At 32.7% G+C, this 23,231-nt stretch overlaps 1 protein-coding gene across 2 annotated transcripts in view; it reads right to left on the minus strand.

Annotated features, from left to right (window-relative positions):
• The window catches only part of LOC126886299 (transcriptional regulator ATRX homolog), a 140,286-nt gene that overhangs the window by 78,390 nt on the left and 38,665 nt on the right, over nt 1-23,231 (minus strand). For both annotated transcript variants that reach the window (XM_050653173.1, XM_050653181.1), the window contains 3 exons: nt 14,837-15,001; nt 163-253; nt 14-106 (listed from right to left, as the gene is read on the minus strand). In XM_050653173.1, coding sequence (XP_050509130.1) covers nt 14-106; nt 163-253; nt 14,837-15,001 — 349 coding nt within the window. The remainder of the gene's footprint in view (nt 1-13; nt 107-162; nt 254-14,836; nt 15,002-23,231) is intronic.

Here is a 23,231-nt window from a genome sequence, read left to right on the forward strand (position 1 = left end):
GATATTTTCTTACCTTTTTCTGTTTCTCGGCTATACGAGCCTTTCTATCTCTCTCGTCTGCTTCGGCCTGTTTTGTCGTCGCCGATAACGAGGCCTTGGTTAAAACCTGTAACAGAACAAACATGAGATTTCATCTAGCACATTCATCAAACAATAGTTTACCTGGCGAATTTTCCTCCTAGTAGATACTTCTTCATCGCTATCACTACTGCTGTTGCGAGCGTTCCTGATTCGCTTTCTGGCAGCCGATTTCCTAAAAAAATATTTATATGATATTTGAGAGAAGAATATTAAGCCCCACCTTAGATATAAGGGGCGAAAATCTTTATCGGTGCGATAAAAATTTGTTCTCCAAGGAAGGTTTAAAAGGTGAGAAAATGTGATAAGATTGTAAAGAAAATACTAAAAACAACAATGTTATTGTCATATACTATAATGATATGATGCCCACAGCTGGCGTTCCGCAGGTCAACCGTAGAGGATCGAAGGAGTATCCATGTTGGCGCATCCTCTCTACATATCACCAATAGGCGAAACCGAAGGAGAAATGGCATCGAAAGCGTATTTAAGACGAGCCAGGAGAATCAATAAATCAGTTCTTCTTGACGTATTGAATCAAGAAGAGCTGAATGGCAGAGATGCGACGGGTTGAGTTGGGGCTTTTCACCGGAACCGTTACCGCAGTGAGCGGTAGTGACGATAGATGGACGACTGTGTATCGCTGTTTGATGTTATCACATTAGATTGAAATACGACAGCTCCGAGTCAGAATGTGTAGATAGATTGATTCCGTGTAGCGTGATTGCTATTGAATATATTGTGTTGTGTATTGTATCATTTTAATATTACTATTATGTTTTGATGACAGTAATAAGTAAAATGTTATTTTTCCTTTGCAGAAGATAGAATTACATTTTATTTTATTTATTTTGAACTGTATATAAATATCCGAAATATATTTACTTTGTTTTTAACCTGTGTTTTACTGAGCTACCTGTCGTCCTGAAAACCTACCCGTCACAATACACACAGTTATATTAACTGTGTTCGCAGAGTGGTCATGAACTAGTCCCTGGCAACTCTCAACATCACCTAATACAGTGTGTCCACGATTGGGGTGCCCAAGAGGAGAAACTTTTTTATTTTTAATTTTAGCGAAAAATTTCATTCTTGATAAAAAGTTTTGCTTGTTCTAAAACCCCATAAAACGAAATAAAATTCAAGTTTTACAAATCGTGCTTAATTTTGTAGTCAATTTTATGTAAATCCCTATAAATTTTTGCAGTAAGTTCAAAATCCTAACAATAATATAGTGTTGCCAGGCCACAATGTAGCTTAGTAACTGTCAACTCCGATAAATAATTTGCTAATTGTCATTTTTTTTTCGACAATGTTAAGGGTTCAAAAAACAATTTATCTTGTGATCAATTTTATTGTAAAGATCATTGGATTAATAATTATTTAATTATTAAATAATTTGATGTTTCGAGGAGAACGACAAAGTCTGGTTTCATAATCCAAAGAAGCGAAAAGGTTGTTCTCCCAAGTCATTATTGTTACTTCGAACTTAGTGCAAATGTTTATAGGGATTTACATAAAATTGGCCACAAAATTAAGCATGATTTAAAAAACTTGAATTTTATTTCGTTTTATGGGGTTTTAGAACAAGCAAAACTTTTTATGAAGAATGACATTTTTCAGTAAAATTGAAAATAAAAAGTTTTTCCTCTTGGGCACCCCAACCGTGGACAGACTGTATAAATAATACCGTCAATAGATAAATATACAAGGTATATTAATAATTAATTCATTATTAGACCTTACGTTAGAAGTTGTCGGTGACTAGTCCCTGACCACTCTGCGAACGTACTTATTATACTCCTTTAGATTGACGTCACTAAATTTTCGGGTCTATTTACCTTTTTACGTTTCCCGTGAAATCCGTGCTTTTGGCACTTTGTTTGATCTAAATACGGTATTTAGAATTGATTCATCAATTGTTTATATATAACAAATTATTAAAATGTGTTGTATTAATGCCCAAACTTGAATTTTCAACTTTATCGCAGAGAAAATGTTGAAAATAGTTTTTATTATTGTAAGTAAACAATGTTTTTTAAAATTATTTTTAATTATAAACATTATTTCTGTATATCAATTTTCGATATTGTCAAAAATAGAGATATTCTTGAGAAAGGAGCACATTTTTACACACTTCCTATACAACTAATAAAATTTGATATCTGATAGGATGTTGTAAAGATCTTCTTACTAGACTGCTACAAATATTTCATAATCCAAAGTAGCCAAATCAATCCTTCTCGAGTTATAAAATAAAAAATATATAAAAAATATGAGTCCGAAAAAAAAATGGAGGATGGAAGGAGATGCGATAAAATAGGAGGATGTCACAAAAAAATGAGTACAAGTTTTGTTTTTAAACCAGGAGGAGTAAACTAAAAAGACAGATTCACACCCAAGAAAGTCACTAGAAAAATCAACAAATACATCTTCTTTTTTGGTTGATCACATCGGCCTTTGACGGTAATCCATACATATTAGATTATACAGGGTGAGTCATGAGGAACTGTACATACTCCTACCTCGTATAGAGGCCCCTATGGGGAATAACAAATGACCATTAAAAAGTGTCTGCTCCCATTGTTTAATAATATACAGGGCGAGTTTCGCATTTTGACAGAAATTTGTAATCGTCATAATTTTTGAACGGTCAGATCGATATGTCTCTTATTTTGGTCAATCGTTACACTATTGCCACCTAATCAACTGATTTATTCAAACTAGAAAAAAATCAGGTCCGGCTTTAAAAAAATTAGTTCGTTTGGGTCTTAGAAAAAATTTCACCCTGTATAAGCTTTTTGAAAACTATATTATGAATTTTACAAATTAGACAAATAGGCAATTAAAATAACATATTTATTTTTTTCCGCACACGATTGCTTAATTTTTTATAAAAAAATCAAATTTGATTATGAATTAAAAGTTTGGTAAAGTGAACCATAGATTTAACAAAATTAACTTTTATTACCAAAATTAATTTTTTTTGAACAAATATTTAATTTATGTTACCACCAATCAACTGATTTATTCAAACAAGAAAAAAATCAGGCCCGGATTTAAAAAATAAGTTCATTTTGGTCTTAGAAAAAACTTCACCCTGTATACGCTTTTTGAAAACTCTAATATGATTTTTACAAATTAGACAAATAGGCAATTAAAATGGCATATTATTTTTTTCCCCACACGATTACTTAATTTTTTATAAAAAAAAAATAACTTTTATTACAATAATGAATTTTTTTTAACAAATATTTAATTTATGTTATCACCCAATCAACTGATTTATTCAAACTAGAAAAAATCAAGCCCAGATTTAAAAAATTAGTTTGTTTGGGTCTTAGAAAAAATTTCACCTTGTATACGTTTTTTGAAAACTCTAATATGAATTTTACAAATAAGACAAATAGGCAATTAAAATGGCATATTTATTTTTTCCCCACACGATTACTTATTTTTTTATTAAAAAATCAAATTTGACTATGCATAAAAAGTTTGGCAAAGTTTTTGCATAGATTTAAAAACATTAACTTTTTTTACAAAAACAACGTTTTTCTTAAAATTAAAAGTTTTACCATTTTTTTTTCTATAACACGTCTAGATCTAAAACTTCCCATAACACTTCTTTTGGACTCTATAGTTTAACATAGACGTGATCAAATTGATAAATTTAAAATTTTTCCACCTAATTTTTGCGATTTACAAGTTTGCAACTTTTACAATAAGAAGACTGAAAGTCTACAACAACTTTCATAGTCTTCACAATGGTAAGAGGTATGTGCTGTAAATATTTCAGAAAAAAAATATTAAAATGGAACAGAGTTGTAGCGAGTTAAACCGTGAGTTCATTTTTTTTTTCATTTTTAGGTTAAAATTCCGATTTTGAACAATTTGATTTTTTAATAAAAAATTAATAGGCCTTGGGCCCGCATATACAAATATTATTTATGACCACACCGTTGAAACTTTTTGTACTTGTTATTTGGATGGAGTCGGACAAATTTTGAGCTTGGCGCATTATGGTAGTGGGGCGTTTGTCTGTCAAGCGGTGACGAAGTTGTCAATTTTATGCAAGAAAAAAATTTATTACCACATTGGTCATTCTATTTTAATCAATGGATTTTATCATATAAACAACGAAAACAATTTTGTCGGACAAAAATATTGGGGCATATGACGCGTCGGACACGCTAAATATGTCAAATTTATGAAAATAATAAATTTATTACCACATCGATAATTTTAACGGTATCTATCATAAAACCTTTTTACAATAATGTGGTAACCTTGTCGGACAATTTTCACGGGGCATATGCGCAGTCGGACGCGCCGAAGATGTCAATTTCCTGAAATTTTTTTATTTACAACCATTTTTCCGACAGCATTAGTAGGTTATAAGTAATTATATTCTTAATCAAAAAAACAAAGCGTCGGACAAAAATATTGGGGCAACTCGACAGTCGGACAAAAAATTTAATTTTTATTAGTAAAGTATACTTTCAAATTATGCTGGGTTCGTGCATCCCTTATCTTTACAACCATTTTTCCGACAAAAGTAGTAGGTTACAAGTAATTATATTCTTAAACAAAAAATGTAATTGTCTGACAAAAATGTTGGGGCAAACGAACAGAAAACTTAATTCTTTTAGGCTATCGACGAGGAGGTATTATCAAAATAAAAATTTAAAACAGTGTTTCTCGGTTACTTTTGAATCGATTTAGCTGAAAATTGGTACACACACTAAGTAAAGCATTTAAAAGGGTATGACGCAGATCGGAACCCAAAATTTTCTTAAAAAATTTTCCGACAAGAGGGAAAATTTTAGAAAAATTGTGATCTGATAATTTGTGTACATACTCCTTGAACAACGACAAACATCGTTCTGTATTTTTTTTCTCGAATTAAAAAAAAATTTTCAGCACATGTATCAGGTTATAAGTAGTTATATTTCAAATCAAAAAATCTAAGTGCCCGACATAAATAGTGGGGCACATCCAAAGTCGGACAAAAAATTTAATTTTTATTAATAAACTATACTTTTAAACTATTCTGGGTTCGTGCATCCCTTATCTTTACAACCATTTTTCCGACAAAAGTAGTAGGATACAAGTAATTATACTCTTAAACAAAAAATGTAATTGTCTGACAAAAATGTTGGGGCAAACGAACAGGAAACTTAATTCTTTTAGGCTAGGGACGAGGAGGTATTATCCAAAAATATTTTAAAACAGATTTTTTCGGTTATTTTTGAATCGATTTAGCTGAAAATTGGTACACACACTAAGTAAAACATTTAAAAGGGTATGACGTAGCGCTGTACCCAAAATTTTCCCAAAAAAATTTCGGACAAGAGGGAAAATTTTTGAAAAATTGTGATCTGATATTTGCTTACATACTCCTTGAACAACGACAAACATCGTTCTGTAGTTTTTTTTTCCAATTAAAAAAAATTTCTGACACAAGTATCAGGTTATAAGTAGTTATATTCTATATCAAAAAATCTAAGTGTCCGACAGAAATATTGGGTCAAATCCAAAGTCGGACAAAAAATTTAATTTTTATTAATAAACTGTCTTTTAAACCTTACTGGGTTCGTGCAACCCTTACCTTTAAAACCATTTTTCCGACAACATTAGTAGATCATAAGTAATTATATTCTTAATCAAAAAATCAAAGTGTCGGACAAAAATATTGGGGCAACTCGACAGTCGGACAAAAAATTTATTTTTATTAATAAAGCATACTTTCAAATTATGCTGGCTTCGTGCATCCCTTATCTTTACAACCATTTTTCCGACAAAAGTAGTAGGTTACAAGTAATTATATTCTTAAACAAAAAATATAATTGTCTGACAAAAATGTTGGGGCAAACGAACAAAAAACTTAATTCTTTTAGGCTATCGACGAGGAGGTATTATCAAAAAAAAAATTTAAAACAGTGTTTCTCGGTTACTTTTGAATCGATTTAGCTGAAAATTGGTACACACACTAAGTAAAGCATTTAAAAGGGTATGACGCAGATCGGAACCCAAAATTTTCTTAAAAAATTTTCCGACAAGAGGGAAAATTTTAGAAAAATTGTGATCTGATAATTTGTGTACATACTCCTTGAACAACGACAAACATCGTTCTGTATTTTTTTTCTCGAATTAAAAAAAAATTTTCAGCACATGTATCAGGTTATAAGTAGTTATATTTCAAATCAAAAAATCTAAGTGCCCGACATAAATAGTGGGGCACATCCAAAGTCGGACAAAAAATTTAATTTTTATTAATAAACTATACTTTTAAACTATTCTGGGTTCGTGCATCCCTTATCTTTACAACCATTTTTCCGACAAGAGCAGTAGTTTAAAAGTAATTATACTCTTAAACAAAAAATGTAATTCTCTGACAAAAATGTTGGGACAAACGAACAGGAAACTTAATTCTTTTAGGCTATGGACGAGGAGGTATTATCCAAAAATATTTTAACACAGATTTTTTCGGATATTTTTGAATCGATGTAGCTGAAAATTGGTACACACACTAAGTAAAACATTTAAAAGGGTATGACGTAGAGCTGTACCCAAAATTTTCCCAAAAAAATTTCGGACAAGAGGGAAAATTTTAGAAAAATTGTGATCTGATATTTGCGTACATACTCCTTGAACAACGACAAACATCGTTCTGTAGTTTTTTTTCTCGAAATAAAAAAAAATTTCCGACACAAGTATCAGGTTATAAGTAGTTATATTCCAAATCAAAAAATCTAAGTGTCCGACAAAAATATTGGGTCAAATCCAAAGTCGGACAAAAAATTTAATTTTTATTAATAAACTGTCTTTTAAACCTTTCTCGGTTCGTGCAACCCTTACCTTTAAAACCATTTTTCCGACAACATTAGTAGGTTATAAGTAATTATATTCTTAATCAAAAAATCAAAGTGTCGGACAAAAATATTGGGGCAATTCGACAGCCGGACAAAAAATTTATTTTTATTAGTAAAGTATACTTTCAAATTATGCTGGGTTCGTGCATCCCTTATCTTTACAACCATTTTTCCGACAAAAGTAGTAGGTTACAAGTAATTATATTCTTAAACAAGAAATATAATTGTCTGACAAAAATGTTGGGGCAAACGAACAGAAAACTTAATTCTTTTAGGCTATCGACGAGGAGGTATTATCAAAAAAAAAATTTTAAAACAGTTTTTCTCGGTTACTTTTGAATAGATTTAGCTGAAAATTGGTACACACACTTAGTAAAGCATTTAAAAGGGTATGGCGTAGATCGGAACCCAAAATTTTCTTAAAAAATTTTCCGACAAGAGGGAAAATTTTAGAAAAATTGTGATCTGATAATTTGTGTACATACTCCTTGAACAACGACAAACATCGTGCTGTAGTTTTTTTTCTAGAAATAAAAAAAAATTTCCGACACAAGTATCAGGTTATAAGTAGTTATATTCCAAATCAAAGAATCTAAGTGCCCGACAAAAATATTGGGTCAAATCCAAAGTAGGACAAAAAATTTAATTTTTATTAATAAACTGTCTTTTGAACCTTACTGGGTTCGTGCAACCCTTACCTTTAAAACCATTTTTCCGACAACATTAGTAGGTTATAAGTAATTATATTCTTAATCAAAAAATCAAAGTGTCGGACAAAAATATTGGGGCAACTCGACAGTCGGACAAAAAATTTATTTTTATTAGTAAAGTATACTTTCAAATTATGCTGGGTTCGTGCATCCCTTATCTTTACAACCATTTTTCCGACAAAAGTAGTAGGTTACAAGTAATTATATTCTTAAACAAAAAATATAATTGTCTGACAAAAATGTTGGGGCAAACGAACAGAAAACTTAATTCTTTTAGGCTATCGACGAGGAGGTATTATCAAAAAAAAATTTTTAAAACAGTGTTTCTCGGTTACTTTTGAATCGATTTAGCTGAAAATTGGTACACACACTTAGTAAAGCATTTAAAAGGGTATGACGTAGATCGGAACCCAAAATTTTCTTAAAAAATTTTCCGACAAGAGGGAAAATTTTAGAAAAATTGTGATCTGATAATTTGTGTACATACTCCTTGAACAACGACAAACATCGTTCTGTAGTTTTTTTTTCTCGAAATAAAAAAGAATTTCCGACACAAGTATCAGGTTATAAGTAGTTATATTCCAAATCAAAAAATCTAAGTGTCCGACAAAAATATTGGGTCAAATCCAAAGTAAGACAAAAAATTTAATTTTTATTAATAAACTGTCTTTTGAACTTTACTGGGTTCGTGCAACCCTTACCTTTAAAACCATTTTTCCGACAACATTAGTAGGTTATAAGTAATTATATTCTTAATCAAAAAATCAAAGTGTCGGACAAAAATATTGGGGCAACTCGACAGTCGGACAATAAATTTATTTTTATTAGTAAAGTATACTTTCAAATTATGCTGGGTTCGTGCATCCCTTATCTTTACAACCATTTTTCCGACAAAAGTAGTAGGTTACAAGTAATTATATTCTTAAACAAAAAATATAATTGTCTGACAAAAATGTTGGGGCAAACGAACAGAAAACTTAATTCTTTTAGGCTATCGACGAGGAGGTATTATCAAAAAAAAAATTTAATACAGTGTTTCTCGGTTACTTTTGAATCGATTTAGCTGAAAATTGGTACACACACTTAGTAAAGCATTTAAAAGGGTATGACGTAGATCGGAACCCAAAATTTTCTTAAAAAATTTTCCGACAAGAGGGAAAATTTTAGAAAAATTGTGATCTGATAATTTGTGTACATACTCCTTGAACAACGACAAACATCGTTCTGTAGTTTTTTTTCTCGAAATAAAAAAGAATTTCCGACACAAGTATCAGGTTATAAGTAGTTATATTCCAAATCAAAAAATCTAAGTGTCCGACAAAAATATTGGGTCAAATCCAAAGTAAGACAAAAAATTTAATTTTTATTAATAAACTGTCTTTTGAACTTTACTGGGTTCGTGCAACCCTTACCTTTAAAACCATTTTTCCGACAACATTACTCTGTCTGTTTTTCAATGTGCCTCCAGTAAGTTGTCATTCCACCTTTTTCGTGGTCTTCCCACTGATCGTCTTCCTATTGGGGAACCTTCTCTGACCGTCCTTACTACTCTATTTGTTGTCATTCGGCTTATGTGGTCGTTCCATTCTACTCTTCTGCTTTTCACCCCATAGGCGTAACCAGGGGGTGGTTTTGGGGGTTATAACCCCCCTTTTGGATGTACTTTGAGCTCTATACGCTTAACACAATTATTATTCCATACCCCCAGAGACCTTCAAGTAGACGTAACTCCCCCTAAGGATCATCCTGGTTACACCTCTGTTTCACCCAGTTATTAATGTTGTCCACCTTGCATCTCCTTCATATATCTGCACTTCTAGCTCTATCCCACAGCGTCTTACCATCGATTTTTCGCAATGTTTTCATCTCTGCTGTTTCTATAGCATTCTTTTTGTCCTTTCTGTATCAGGTTGTGTTTCTGCCGCGTATGTCATTATTGGTCTGATGACTCTTTTGTAAATTCTGCCTTTCACTTCTTTTCTGATGTTTTTATTTCTCTATATTGTTTCATTCAGGCAACCTGCGGCTCTGTTTGCTTTATTCACCTGATCTTCCACTTTTGTTTCGAGCTTTCCGTAGCTGCATAGTGTGATGCCTAGATATTTAAACTCCATGACTTGTTCTATTATTTGACCCTCCAGCTCTAATTTACACCTTATTAGATCTGCTGTTATAACCACGCATTTAGTCTTTTTTAGGGAAATTTACATGTTAAATTTTCTAGCGGTTATATTAAATTCGTGCAGCATACGTTGTAAATCATCTTCATTTTGAGAGATTAGTATTGCGTCGTCTGCATAGCAGATTATTTTAAGTGGTTTTTCTCCCATTTGGTATTCTTTTTTTGTTCTTACTTTTTTTATTATTTCGTCCATGATCAGGTTGAACAACAGAGGACTCAGGGAATCTCCCTGTCTTATCCCATTGTAATTTTGAAAATTGTATATACCATTCAAAAGTTACCGATCTCAGAAATTTTATTCAATTTCTATTTAAAAAGGGAAAAATGTTTTTTCTCAAAGTTCGCATCACCCCGTGGAATATTCTAGCATCTATAAAATACTAAAATTAATACCTAACTATAGCCTCATTCCTTCTCAACATTCAGTTTTTTCATTCATTCGTTTATGTTGGATAATAAAAAAGTTAAGGACTTTAATAACTAGCCATGTTTTTCATAGACAAAGTGTGTTTTTAAATGGCAAACTTTAAGGAGTAATTGTGCATGACAAAATAAAGTCAGTTTGCTTTACGAGAAAAACGTATGTCCACAAATGCATCGTTTCCGAGATAGGGGGTGTTGAAGTTTTTCTGACAAACTGACGATTTATTTATTGCTTTAAAACCAGTTGAGATATGCAAATGAAATTTGGTGGGTTTTAAGAGGTAGTTATTGCACATTTTTAACTACAGTTAAGAATTTAATATTCACCATTGGCGCGCATACGGGTAATATGAGCCGAAAAATACGTAATTTAATATGAAGTCAAAAATGTATAAAAATTAATTTTTTTTAATTTGTACCAAAACGCCCCATTATTTTTGTCCGACAAGTGATCCAATATGCATTACACATGTAAAAAAACAGTACAAAATAAAAATAACATCTGTGGTAATAAATAAAAAAATTTCAGGAGATTGACATTTTCGGCGGGTCCGACTGCGCATATGCCCCGTGAAAATTGTCCGACAAGGTTACCACATTATTGTAAAAAGGTTTTATGGTAGATACCGTTAAAATTATCCATGTGGTAATAAATTTATTATTTTCATAAATTTTAAGTTATTTTTCGGGTGTAACTTCAATGATATTATGCTAAAAATGATGGTGTATCGCATATTTAAAATGCGTTTATCTCGAAAACGGTTGAGTTTAGGAAGATGAAAGAAGTATACCTTTATTAAGTAAAACTAATAGGAAAATAAAAATTTTAATGTCAAAATTATACAGAGTGAGGGATAAAAAAAATTGAACGTAATAAATGAGTGCTGAAAGGCATATGTGGCGCCCTCTGGGCAATGCATAATTTTTGGTAAGGAATTTAGATTTCTCGACCCAAGAAACCTCCAAATATAAAATTTCATGTTGTTATCTCATACCTATCAGGAAATATTAAATAATAAATAAAAAAAAAGTTTAACTTTGACACCCTGTATCTCGGCTATTATAAACTTTGTACTAAGGTAAGTTAGCTTAAATCGGCCTATTTTAACCTCAGGAACCTGAGGTTAAGCTATGGCCCATTCTTTACCAAACACCCTGTATGCATAAAAATTACTTCTTCTTTTAATTGTACCAAAACGCCCCATTATTTTTGTCCGACAAGTGATCCAATATGCATTACACATGTAAAAGAACAGTACAAAATAAAAATGACATCTGTGGTAATAAATAAAAAATTTTCAGGAAATTGACATCTTCGGTGCGTCCGACTGCGCATATGCCCCGTGAAAATTGTCCGACAAGGTTACCACATTATTGTAAAAAGGTTTTATGATAGATACCGTTAAAAGTACCGATGTGGTAATAAATTTATTATTTTCATAAATTTGACATATTTAGCGTGTCCGACGCGTCATATGCCCCAATATTTTTGTCCGACAAAATTGTTTTCGTTGTTTATATGATAAAATCCATTGATTAAAATAGAATGACCAATGTGGTAATAAATTTTTTTCTTGCATAAAATTGACAACTTCGTCACCGCTTGACAGACAAACGCCCCACTACCATAATGCGCCAAGCTCAAAATTTGTCCGACTCCACCCAAATAACAAGTACAAAAAGTTTCAACGGTGTGGTCATAAATAATAATTGTATATGCGGGCCCAAGGCCTATAAGTAATCGTGTGGAAAAAAAAATAAATATGCCATTTTAATTGCCTATTTGTCTCATTTGTAAAATTCATATTAGAGTTTTCAAAAAGCGTATACATGGTGAAATTTTCTCTAAGACCAAAACGAACTAATTTTTTAAATCCGGACCTGATTTTTCTCTAGTTTGAATAAATCAGTTGTTTGGATGGTACCATAAATTACTTATTTGTGCAAAAAAAATTAATTTTTGTAATAAAAATTATTTTTTTTAAATCTATGGTTCACTTTACCAAACTTTTAGTTCATAGTGAAATTTGATTTTTTTATAAAAAATTAAGTAATCGTGTGTGGAAAAAAATAAATATACCATTTTAATTGCCTATTTGTCTAATTTGTAAAATTCATATTAGAGTTTTCAAAAAGCGTATACAGGGTGAAATCTTTTCTAAGACCAAAACGAACTAATTTTTTTTAAAGCCGGATCAGATTTTTTCTAATTTGAATAAATTAGTTGATTAGGTGGTAATAGTGTAACGATTGGCCAAAATAAGAGACACATCGATCTGACCGTTAAAAAATTATGACGAATACAAATTTCTGTCAAGATTAGATGTATCCGAGATGAAAATAATAAAATACTAGTTCACGAAAGGGAAGTCAAAAAGAGATGGAGAAAGTACTTTGACAGCTTATTAAATGAAGAATTTGACAGACAGCCTGTAGAGTCAACGGAGACAGTAGCAGCAATGGTCACCAAAATAACCAACGAGGAAGTGGCTCAAGCGCTTCAAAAAATAAAGAAAGGAAAAGCGGTAGGACCAGATGATATTCCTGGGGAAGTATGGAGAGCATTGGGAGAGACAGGAACAAGGTGGCTAGCAGGTCTATTTAATAGAATTATGGAAGTCGGACAAATGCCAGACGAATGGAGAAGCAGTATACTGGTACCTGTTTACAAAAACAAGGGAGATATACAACAATGTACAAACTACAGGGCTATAAAACTGCTTAGCCACACCATGAAAATATGGGAAGAGTAATTGACAGACGGATACGTGAAGAGACCGAAATATCCGAGAATCAATTTGGCTTTATGCAGGGTAGATCAACAACAGATGCAATTTTCATTATAAGGCAATTGATGGAAAAATACAGGAGTAAAGAAACAAACGCTCATATGGTATTCATTGATCTTGAGAAAGCATATGATAGAGTTCCTCGAGAGATTCTGTGGTGGGCACTCAATAAGAAAGGAGTCCCTGGTGAATATGTAAAGATTGTGAGGGATATGTATGAGGGAGTAACGACTAGTGTTAGGACAGGTGTGGGAGAGACTGATAAATTTCATGTGAAAGTAGGATTGCACCAAGGTTCTGTGCTTAGTCCGTATTTATTCTCATTAGTTGTGGACCAGATAACAACGAAACTACAGGGTAACACTCCATGGTGCTTAATGTATGCTGATGATGTCGTGTTAGTAGGAAATAGTGAAAGAGACCTAGAACAAAAACTGGAACAGTGGAGACAAGCTCTGGAGGAAAAAGGTTTAAAACTTAGTAGGACAAAAACAGAGTATTTGGAATGTTCATTTAAAGATGGAGCTACTACAAATAAAATGGTATCTTTGGATGGTGAAATGATTGTGAAAAGCAATAGTTTTAAGTACCTAGGATCGGTATTACAGAGTAATGGAGAAATAGATGGAGATGCATGCAGTAGAATTAGGGCTGGATGGATGAAGTGGAAAGAAGCGAGTGGTGTGTTGTGTGACAGAAAAATTCCAATGAAGCTGAAGGGAAAATTCTATAAAACAGCCATAAGACCGGCTATGATGTACGGAACTGAATGTTGGGCAGTGAAAAAGAAAGAGGAACAACGAATGCATGTGGCGGAAATGAGAATGCTTAGATGGATGAGTGGAGTGACAAAGAAGGATAAAATTAGAAATGAGTATATTAGGGGAAGTCTAGGTGTGGCACCAATTGATGCCAAAATGAGAGAGCATAGGTTAAGATGGTTTGGTCATGTTCAACGTCGAGACGTTAATCACCCAATACGAAGAATAGCTGAAGTGCAGATTCCTGGAAGGAGTAGGAGAGAAAGACCAAAGAAGACCTGGGGGGAGGCGATAAGGCAGGACATGTTGGTAAAGGGGATTAACATTGATATGACCCAAGACAGAATTGTGTGGAGAAATGCAATTAGGGAAGCCGACCCCGCATAGGGATAAGGCAAAGAGAATGATGATGACAAATTTCTGTCAAAATGCGAAACTCGCCCTGTATATTATTAAACAATGGGAGCAGACACTTTTTAATGGCCATTTGTTATTCCCCATAGGAGCCTCTATACGAGGTAGGAGTATGTACAGTTCCTCACTACCTCACCCTGTACTAATTCCTGTACTGTAGGAGTATGTACTGTTCCTCACCCTGTACTAATACGTCGTTAAACAGTTCTAAAAACAACTGTTTTCTTTATATAAAAGTAGACTAAAAATCTAGAAATTAAAGGAATAACGCAGAAAACACAAAAAATGCTGATATAACTTAATTAACCTATGAAATGCCACTAGTGTCAAAATTTCATAAATGTCATTAGTGTCAAATTTTCATAACAGTGGAGTAAACTTTCCTGCCGTTGGACCAATTACAAACAAGCGTTAAGGCGCGGTAAATTTGAATTGCTCCTCCTAGTTTAAAAACAGACCATAGTAAGGAATAAATGTGAAGAAGATTAATATGAAACGCAGTTTGGATTTAGAATTTAGAGATAGATTGGAAACCAGAAGCACTTTTTGCACTGCATGTTTTACAACAGAAATGTCCAATAATAGTGATCCAAAATCTACTACTTACGTTACGGTTTCCTCATCTGAAGCTTTTTTACTCTTGCTACTGCTCTCTGATTTATCTGATTTATCTGATTTATCCGATTCTTCAGAATCGCTGGCCTCGCGCTTTGCTTTTTTCTCGGTATCCGATTCGTCTGAATCGGAAAGGACGATTTTCACCTTCTTCTTTCTGTAATAAAAATATTACGCTATTAGAGATTTTGAAACAATTAGTTAACTTTTAACTACCCGCGCATCAAGTTATAACATAACTACACGCGTGGCGTACTTTGTACGCCACGAGAAAATACACTTAAAAACAGCGGATTTGTTTAATTTTTTTTTGAAAAAATACACTTAGTTGTTTGTTATAAATCTTATTCGGCATCAGTGAATACTTGGAGTTCCTTTTCAGTAAGCCAATTGGGATTTATAACTGGAATTATGGAATAACTGGATTCCATGATAAATAAAATTACTAATAAAAAATTTTTTTAAATGTGATTTTTTACAGGAGAAAAAGTATTGTTTACAAAGAAAAATACATTTTTTGCCATAATGACTAAAAAACAATTAAAATATGTACCGGGTGTCCCAATAAGAATGGCTCTCGGCCATATCTCAGGAACCGTTTATAGTAGAGCTTTGAAATAAAAAATTTTATAACAAAAGTTGCCTCAGGAAAAGCCTGGAAATTATTTTCATAATTGTGGGACCACCGCTAGAGGGCGTAATTGATTATCAAAAATTAAAAAATCTAAATTTTACAAAATTTTCCTAATGAAGGGGCACTGGAAATCCGATCGTCGTATTCTTCATAAAATTCTACGCATATTTGATTTGACAAGTTTAGGTCTATCTTTGGAAATAAGAGGTGGGGGTGAGTGGGAACCTTGTTATGAAAAACTGGCGGTGAGTCCGGTTCTGCTTAATCAAATTTTGCAAACTTGGTCTTGTTGAAGACAGATCTTTTTCGTCAATGTAAAAGTTATGATTTCGAACCAACTTACTGAGTAATATGCCAGCTAGAAGGTGTTATTTAATTTTTTCAGAAATCTAGTGTTCCTTGGAAAATATTAAATACAAACATGCATTTTTAATACCATATTACAAAATTAGACAAAATTAGCAACAGAATAACGAAAACCGCATGTTAATATCTTTTTTCTATCTCGAGATCTTACAAAACGTGTAAATTTAAAAACATAACTGTTACTGTCACCGGTAAACGAAATTCATTAAAAGTAGTGTGCTATGGAAACAACAAAGAAACATTTTCCAGCTGTCAACGTATATTAGGTCTTTTCAACGCTTCTCATTTGTTTCGAGCCTCGTTCATATCTCGTATATTAATATTATACACGGATTATACGGCATATGACAGAGGCTCGAAACAAATGAGAAGCGTTGAAAAGCCCTATTACAAAGAAATAAAAACAACTATTTAGTGATGACATAAACGTTCAAATTTTTGCCCATCACTTTCGTTGCAAACATTTACTCTTTCAAGAGTAGATTGAACAGCAGTCTCAATTTCTGCTCTCGATATGCTTTGAATAGCGTTTAGTATTCTCTGGATAATGTATTCTAGAGTAGTGTATGATGGGCAACAATTTGAATATTTAGGTCGTCACTAAGTAGTTCTTTTTGTTCTGTGTTATATTTAATTTTAATAGTATTGTTTCTCTTTATATTGTTGTTTTAATTAATTATATTTTTATACGTTGACATCAGGAAAATGTTATTTTGTTTTTTTCCACAGCACACTACTTTTCATTAACTTAGTTTACCGGTGATAGTAACAGTTATGTATAAAATTTACACGTTTCTCGAGATATCTTGAGATAGAAAAAAGGTATCGACATGCGGTTTTCGCTATTCTATTGCTAATTTAATCTAATTTTATAAAATATGATTAAAAATGCATACTTGTATTTAATATTTTCCAAAGAAAACTAGATTTCTGAAAAAAATTAAATAACGCCTCCCAGCTGGCTTATTACTTATTAGGATGGTTCAAAATTATCACGCTTACATTGAAGAAAAAGATCTGTCTTCAACAAGACCCAGTTTTCAAAATTTGATTTAGCAGAACCGGACTTACAGGCATTTTTTCATAACAAGGTTCCCACTCACCCCCACCTCTTATTTGCAAAGGTAGAGTTAAACTTGTTAAATCAAATATGCGCAGAATTTGATGAAGAATACAATAATCGGATTTCCAGTGCCCCTTCATTAGGAAAATTTTGTAAAATTTAGATTTTTTTATTTTTGATATTCAATTACGCCCTCTAGCGGTGGACCCACAATTATGAAAATAATTTCCAGGCTTTTCCTGAGGCAACTTTTGTTATAAAATTTTTTATTTCAAAGCTCTACTATAAACGGTTCCTGAGATATGGCCGAGAGCCATTCTTATTGGGACACCCGGTACTTATATTACGACTTATAGTAATATAATCCTGGGGTATATTGTCCACCACCGGAAACAATAAATAATAAAATGTAAATTACGATCTTTCCAGAACGCCGATTATAACGAAACTAAAACCAAATTGTAAAGCACATTCCAGTGATAGGTTAGAAAAATAAGCAAGGTTAAAAATTAAATTTTTAAATATATTTCCAGTACAGTTCTTATATCTGGCGTACAAAGTACGCCAGCGCGTGTAGTTAAAGGTTAAAGAGCAATATTCATGATCTGATTCTAAATCACTTGAAGGAAGTATTTGCGGACAACGTTTATAAAGCAAACTGTCATTATTTTTGCATGTAGAATTACCCCTTAAAGTTTGGCGCACTTATTTAGAAACACCCTGTATTTATGAAGAACATGGCTAGTTGTTAAACTACCTAACTTTTTTATTATTCAACATAAGCGAGTGAATCAAAAAACAGGATTTTAAGAAAATCTGAGGCTATAGTTGGGTTTTAATTTCAGTATTTTATAAATGCTCGAATATTCCGCAGGGAGTGGTGAACTTAAGAAAAAAACAGCTTGATTGGTACACCCGGTATACAGTGATAATTTACCTGTCTAGTAATCATCATTGTATTACAGCGATATTGTTAGAGAATAAGGATATAACATTAAAAAAATCAGTTAAATCGGACAACAGATTTAGGAAATTCGAGACATCAAAAGGCCTATTTTTAAGGTGGTGGGTTAATTTCTTGGAGTAGTGTAGTAGATCCTGGAGACCAGGATCCGGCATGGGAGGTATATCACAAGAAGACCACAGGGCCTTCCGGGTCGTCAACCAGCAAAATCCCTGTGAAGTAATAAATACCACTCTTAAAGAAAATAGAAAAACACCCAAGAGAGTATTAAAAATTGGTACATGGAATGTTAGGAGTATGTATGATCCAGGCAAAATGCATAATATAATACAAGAAATGCAAAGATTAAATGTCGACATTCTAGGCATTAGTGAGGCTAGGTGGCCAAATTCTGGCAGTTTTTCGACAACAAATGGCATAGCATATTACTCCGGAAACAGTAGTACTCAACACAGACACGGCGTAGCAGTTTTCGTATCTAAGTCTATGATGCAGTCGGCCATTAATTTTACTCCAGTATCAGATCGGCTCTTATTTCTCCAACTACAAACAAACACAAGTAAACTAAATATCATACAGATCTATGCACCTACTGCAGATAAATCCGAGGACGAAATTGAACAATTCTACGAAGAAATCAATCAATTATTAAAATCGACGAAACCACGAGACATCACGGTAATTCTAGGTATTTTAACTAATTGGTAAAGGAAAAAGTGGCAAACATGTACGAGAACACGGACTCGGTACAAGAAATGAACGAGGTGACAGACTGCTTCAATTCTGTCAGGAGAATAACATGATTGTATCTAATACATTCTTCAACTTACCAAAGAGAAGACTTTATACGTGGAAATAACCCCATGACAATGGCCAAAGAATAATTCGAAACCAGATTGATTTTTTACTGATAAACGAACGATACAGAAACTCCTTAAAATCCGTTCGCAGATGTCTATTTAGACCATAACCCTCTAATAGCGCAAATCAGTATTAAACTAAAAATATTGGAGCAGAAAAGAAGAGCAAACCAGATAGACGTCAGTCATTTATGTAACCTGGAGGTAAAGGAGGAACTGCAAAGATGTATTAATAATAATTTGAAAATACTTCATGAAAAAGAAACATCTCAGCCAACGAACAACATAGATAAAAAATGGCAAAACGTAAAAATGGCGATAACAAGACCTGCGAAGAAAATTCTGACTAAAGGAAAACCAAAAATAAATAAATTAGTGTATCCACCACCACAGAAAGAACCCAGTACCTTCTGCTCTCTCACATATACTGGCAAGATAGCAACAAAAATAGCCAGATACATAAAAAAGAAAGGAATGACACCAGCTTTCAGAACTAACAACAACTTAAGCAAATATATTAAGAACAATAAGAGCCGAAAGAGAAAGCAACTACAGAGTGGTGTGTACAAAATAACGTGTGGTGACTGTCCGAAAACGTACATCGGTCAAACTGGCAGAACTTTTGACAAACGGATAGCAGAACACAAAAGGGCATTCAACAATAGAAAAACAGACACTTCTACATACGCACTTCACCTTCTAGATCATAATCATTCTTTCAATGAAGAGTTTCAAATTCTGCATATTCAAAATAAAGGCCTTAAGCTATCTTTTTTAGAATCTATGGAAATTAATAAACTGAAAAATACAGATATAATTCTGAATGACCAACTCGAGACAAACAGCTCCCCACTCCTCAACCTCTTCAGTTGAAGACTTAAAAAGGCAAACACATTGTAAACTATATCACTTGAGAAAGGCACTCTGCCGAAACAGCTGTAGTCACTTAGTTATAATAAATTCTGTGGAAATATAGAAAACAAACGTTTTCAGTGTTTTATTATTAGACAAAAATAAAGCAAAGATTGATGACTGATAAAATCCTTCTTCTCATGGACAATCGGAGAATAATTAAAGGAAAAAACGAACAAAGGTATAAACAAATACAGAAAGAAATCAAAAAGAATGTGTGTGTACTTTGTACGCACGTAAGAAGTTATACTTCTATTATATGATTTAAACGAAATTAATATACTTTTTATTTATATTTTGTTTAAAGATTAAACTAATTTATACTTACTACTTCTCAAACATTTTTATTAGAACAGTGCCAAAAATTAAAATAATAAAAGAATAAAACACACACAAACACATTAAACAAGCCACAAATGATGTCTGAACATTAATTGTCGAAAATTTTTTTAACTAAATACGTATTTTCTGAAAATAAAATTATATAATAAATATACTTACAATCATAAAATGTATTAAAAAAAACAAAAAAGAAAGTTTCTATTGGGACTCGAACCAGCGCTGATAAGCGCGGTTGGTATTGGAATTCATGCGCCTTCAACGCTTAGCCATGGACACTATGTGTCATTATTTACGAAGATCGACTAACTAAACAGATTAAACTTGTGATATTTTGATATTTTGAAAATTGATCAAATTATTTTAATTTTGAATTGAAATGATTTAGAATTGAAAAAATACAACAAAACATAGAGTAAGAAAACAATATATTAGGTGAATATTGATAGAAATTTTGATGGTAATCAAATTATATAAATAAAAGTATTACATACTATGTATTTTGGCAGATCAAATAGGTAGGTTTATACCCATGATACATTAACAATTTTATTACGTACCTGTTGCTTTTAAAAACTATTTAAAAGTCACTACAATATTATAAACTTTTTTGTTTCTGTCCTCACAACAATAAAACTAATATATTATACATTTGTTTACCTTTACCTCCAAACCACAGCTGTCCTACAGCTGCCATATCGGATAATTTTTGACATGTCATTTGAACATCCAATCAGAACAAAGTTATAATGCGCATGCGCCGGGCTGATAGGTTTTAACATATAAAAATTCACCCTCTATCGCCGGTAAAGAAGTATAACTTCAAAAAGAAATCAGAATAGCAAAGGAAGATTTTTATAAAAGAAAATGTGAAGAAATATAGCAATTGCAGGCAAAACATGATATTTTTAATGTACATAAAAAAGTGAAAGAACTTGCAGGTACACAAAAACGTAAGCAGCCAAATACCCTGTATAATGTCAACGGAAACATAATAACAGAAATAGAAGAACAGTTGAAGAAATGGAAAAACTATGTTGGAGAACTCTTTGCAGATGATAGACAACAATCTGAACTAAGTAACATACAAGGAGATGAAGGTCCAGAAATAACGGAAGAGGAAGTAATATACGCGCTAAAAAGAATGAAAAACGGTAAAGCCCCAGGTCCAGATGAAATACCAACGGAAATCCTTAAACTGATAGAAGAAGACTCGATCCACATTTTAGTTGAACTTTTCAATAGTATTTATACATCAGGAAAAATACCACAAGAATGGCTTTTATCCACCTTTGTTATTATACCAAAAAAGATGAATGCCAAACAATGTAGTGATTACCATACAATCAGTTTGATGAGCCATGTACTGAAAATATTCCTGAAAATTATTCACACTAGAGTACACAGAAAACTGGAAATGGACATCAATGATACCCAGTTTGGATTCCGAAATGGACTCGGAACAAGATAGGCGTTGTTTGCACTGAACGTTATGTTTCAAAGATGTCTTGACATAAATCAAGATGTATTCATGTGTTTCATAGATTATAACAAGGCCTTTGATAAAGTGCGGCATGATCATCTAATCAGACTCCTGGCAGAAAAGAATTTAGATAAACGAGACATCCGACTAATAGCAAATATGTACTACAATCAGAAAGCAGTAGTGAGAGTAGAGAATAATACCACTGAAGAAATTGAAATAAAGCGAGGTGTGAGACAAGGGTGTATACTGTCACCAACCCTGTTTAATCTCTATTCCGAAGACGTAATGAATAGAACACTCTCTGAGCAATCCATAGGTATTAAAATAAATGGTGTTAGATTAAACAATCTGAGATTTGCCGACGACACCGTTCTGATCGCAGAAACACTTGAAGAGCTACAAACATTGGTGAATAAGATAGCAGACTGCAGCGAAGAATATGGACTATCTTTGAACATAAAGAAAACTATGGTAATATCGAAATCAACACAAAATGTCCAAAATTTATATTGACACAATGAAATTATCGATCGAGTTAGCAAATACAAATATTTAGACACTTTTATGAATGAAGACAACGATAGCTCAGCAGAAATGAAAATAAGAATAGAAAAAACCAGATCCATATTCACTAAATTGAAGAGAGTGTTCTGTGGAAGAGATTTGAGCCTTGAAATGAAACTTCGCCTGATGAGATGTTACGTACTTTCTGTGCTGCTCTACGGAATGGAGTCGTGGACGCTGAAAAAGATTGATACCAAAAAATTAGAGGCATTTGAACTGTGGATGTATCGCAGAATCTTGAGAATATCATGGACGGAGAGAGTCACAAAGGTCGAGGTCTTGAGAAGAATGAATAAAGAAAAGGAAGTCATATTTACGATCAAAAAACGAAAACTGCAATACTTAGGACACATTACAAGAGGCGAAAGATATGAACTGCTTCGAATAATTATGCAGGGGAAGATAGCAGGAAAAAGGTCCATAGGAAGAAGACGAAACTCCTGGCTAAAGAATCTACGGGAATGGTATAGCTGTAGCAACAGATTACCTAAGATTTTGTCAACTACGTACAGAATGCAAACGAGTCAGAGAAGTATGTTGGTCTCAGTATATATCTCATGTAAATAATGAGTTCAAAACTAATCCTAGGTACTTTTGGGAGTATGTGCGCGACCTAAAGTCTAATCACTCACTACCACACTCAATGCAGTATAATGAAGAGTTGGCAGAAAATGGCTAAGACATTGTGAACCTTTTTAAGGAATACTTTCAGACAGTCTACACTCCTGGAGACCAAAATAGTTCTGTGGATAATTTAGTTTTACCTGTAAATTGTTCACAAAATATTGACTTTGCAGACATTTCTATACAAGAAATTTATAATAAAATTTTGCTTTTACCTAGTAAAACTACATTAGGTCCTGATGGAATACCCAATATTTTACTTAAAAGGTGTATCTGTACTCTTACAAAACCATTGCATGTTTTATATAATTTGTCCCTAACAACATCTGTTTTTCCTGATTACTGGAAAAATAGTTATATTATGCCTATTTACAAGAACGGAGATAAAAGCAATGTTAAGAACTATAGAAGTGTTTGCATACAGTCATCTATTCCCAAACTTTTTGACAGCTTGGTTTGTGGTCAGTTAAGTTGGTTATGTCGAAATTTAATAAACAAGAATCAGCATGGGTTTTTTTCAGGTCGATCTACTATTACCAATTTAGTTTTATATCAGAATATATTAATAAATGCTA

Source organism: Diabrotica virgifera, chromosome 1 (assembly GCF_917563875.1).
Source record: "Diabrotica virgifera virgifera chromosome 1, PGI_DIABVI_V3a".
Taxonomy (NCBI): domain Eukaryota; kingdom Metazoa; phylum Arthropoda; class Insecta; order Coleoptera; family Chrysomelidae; genus Diabrotica; species Diabrotica virgifera.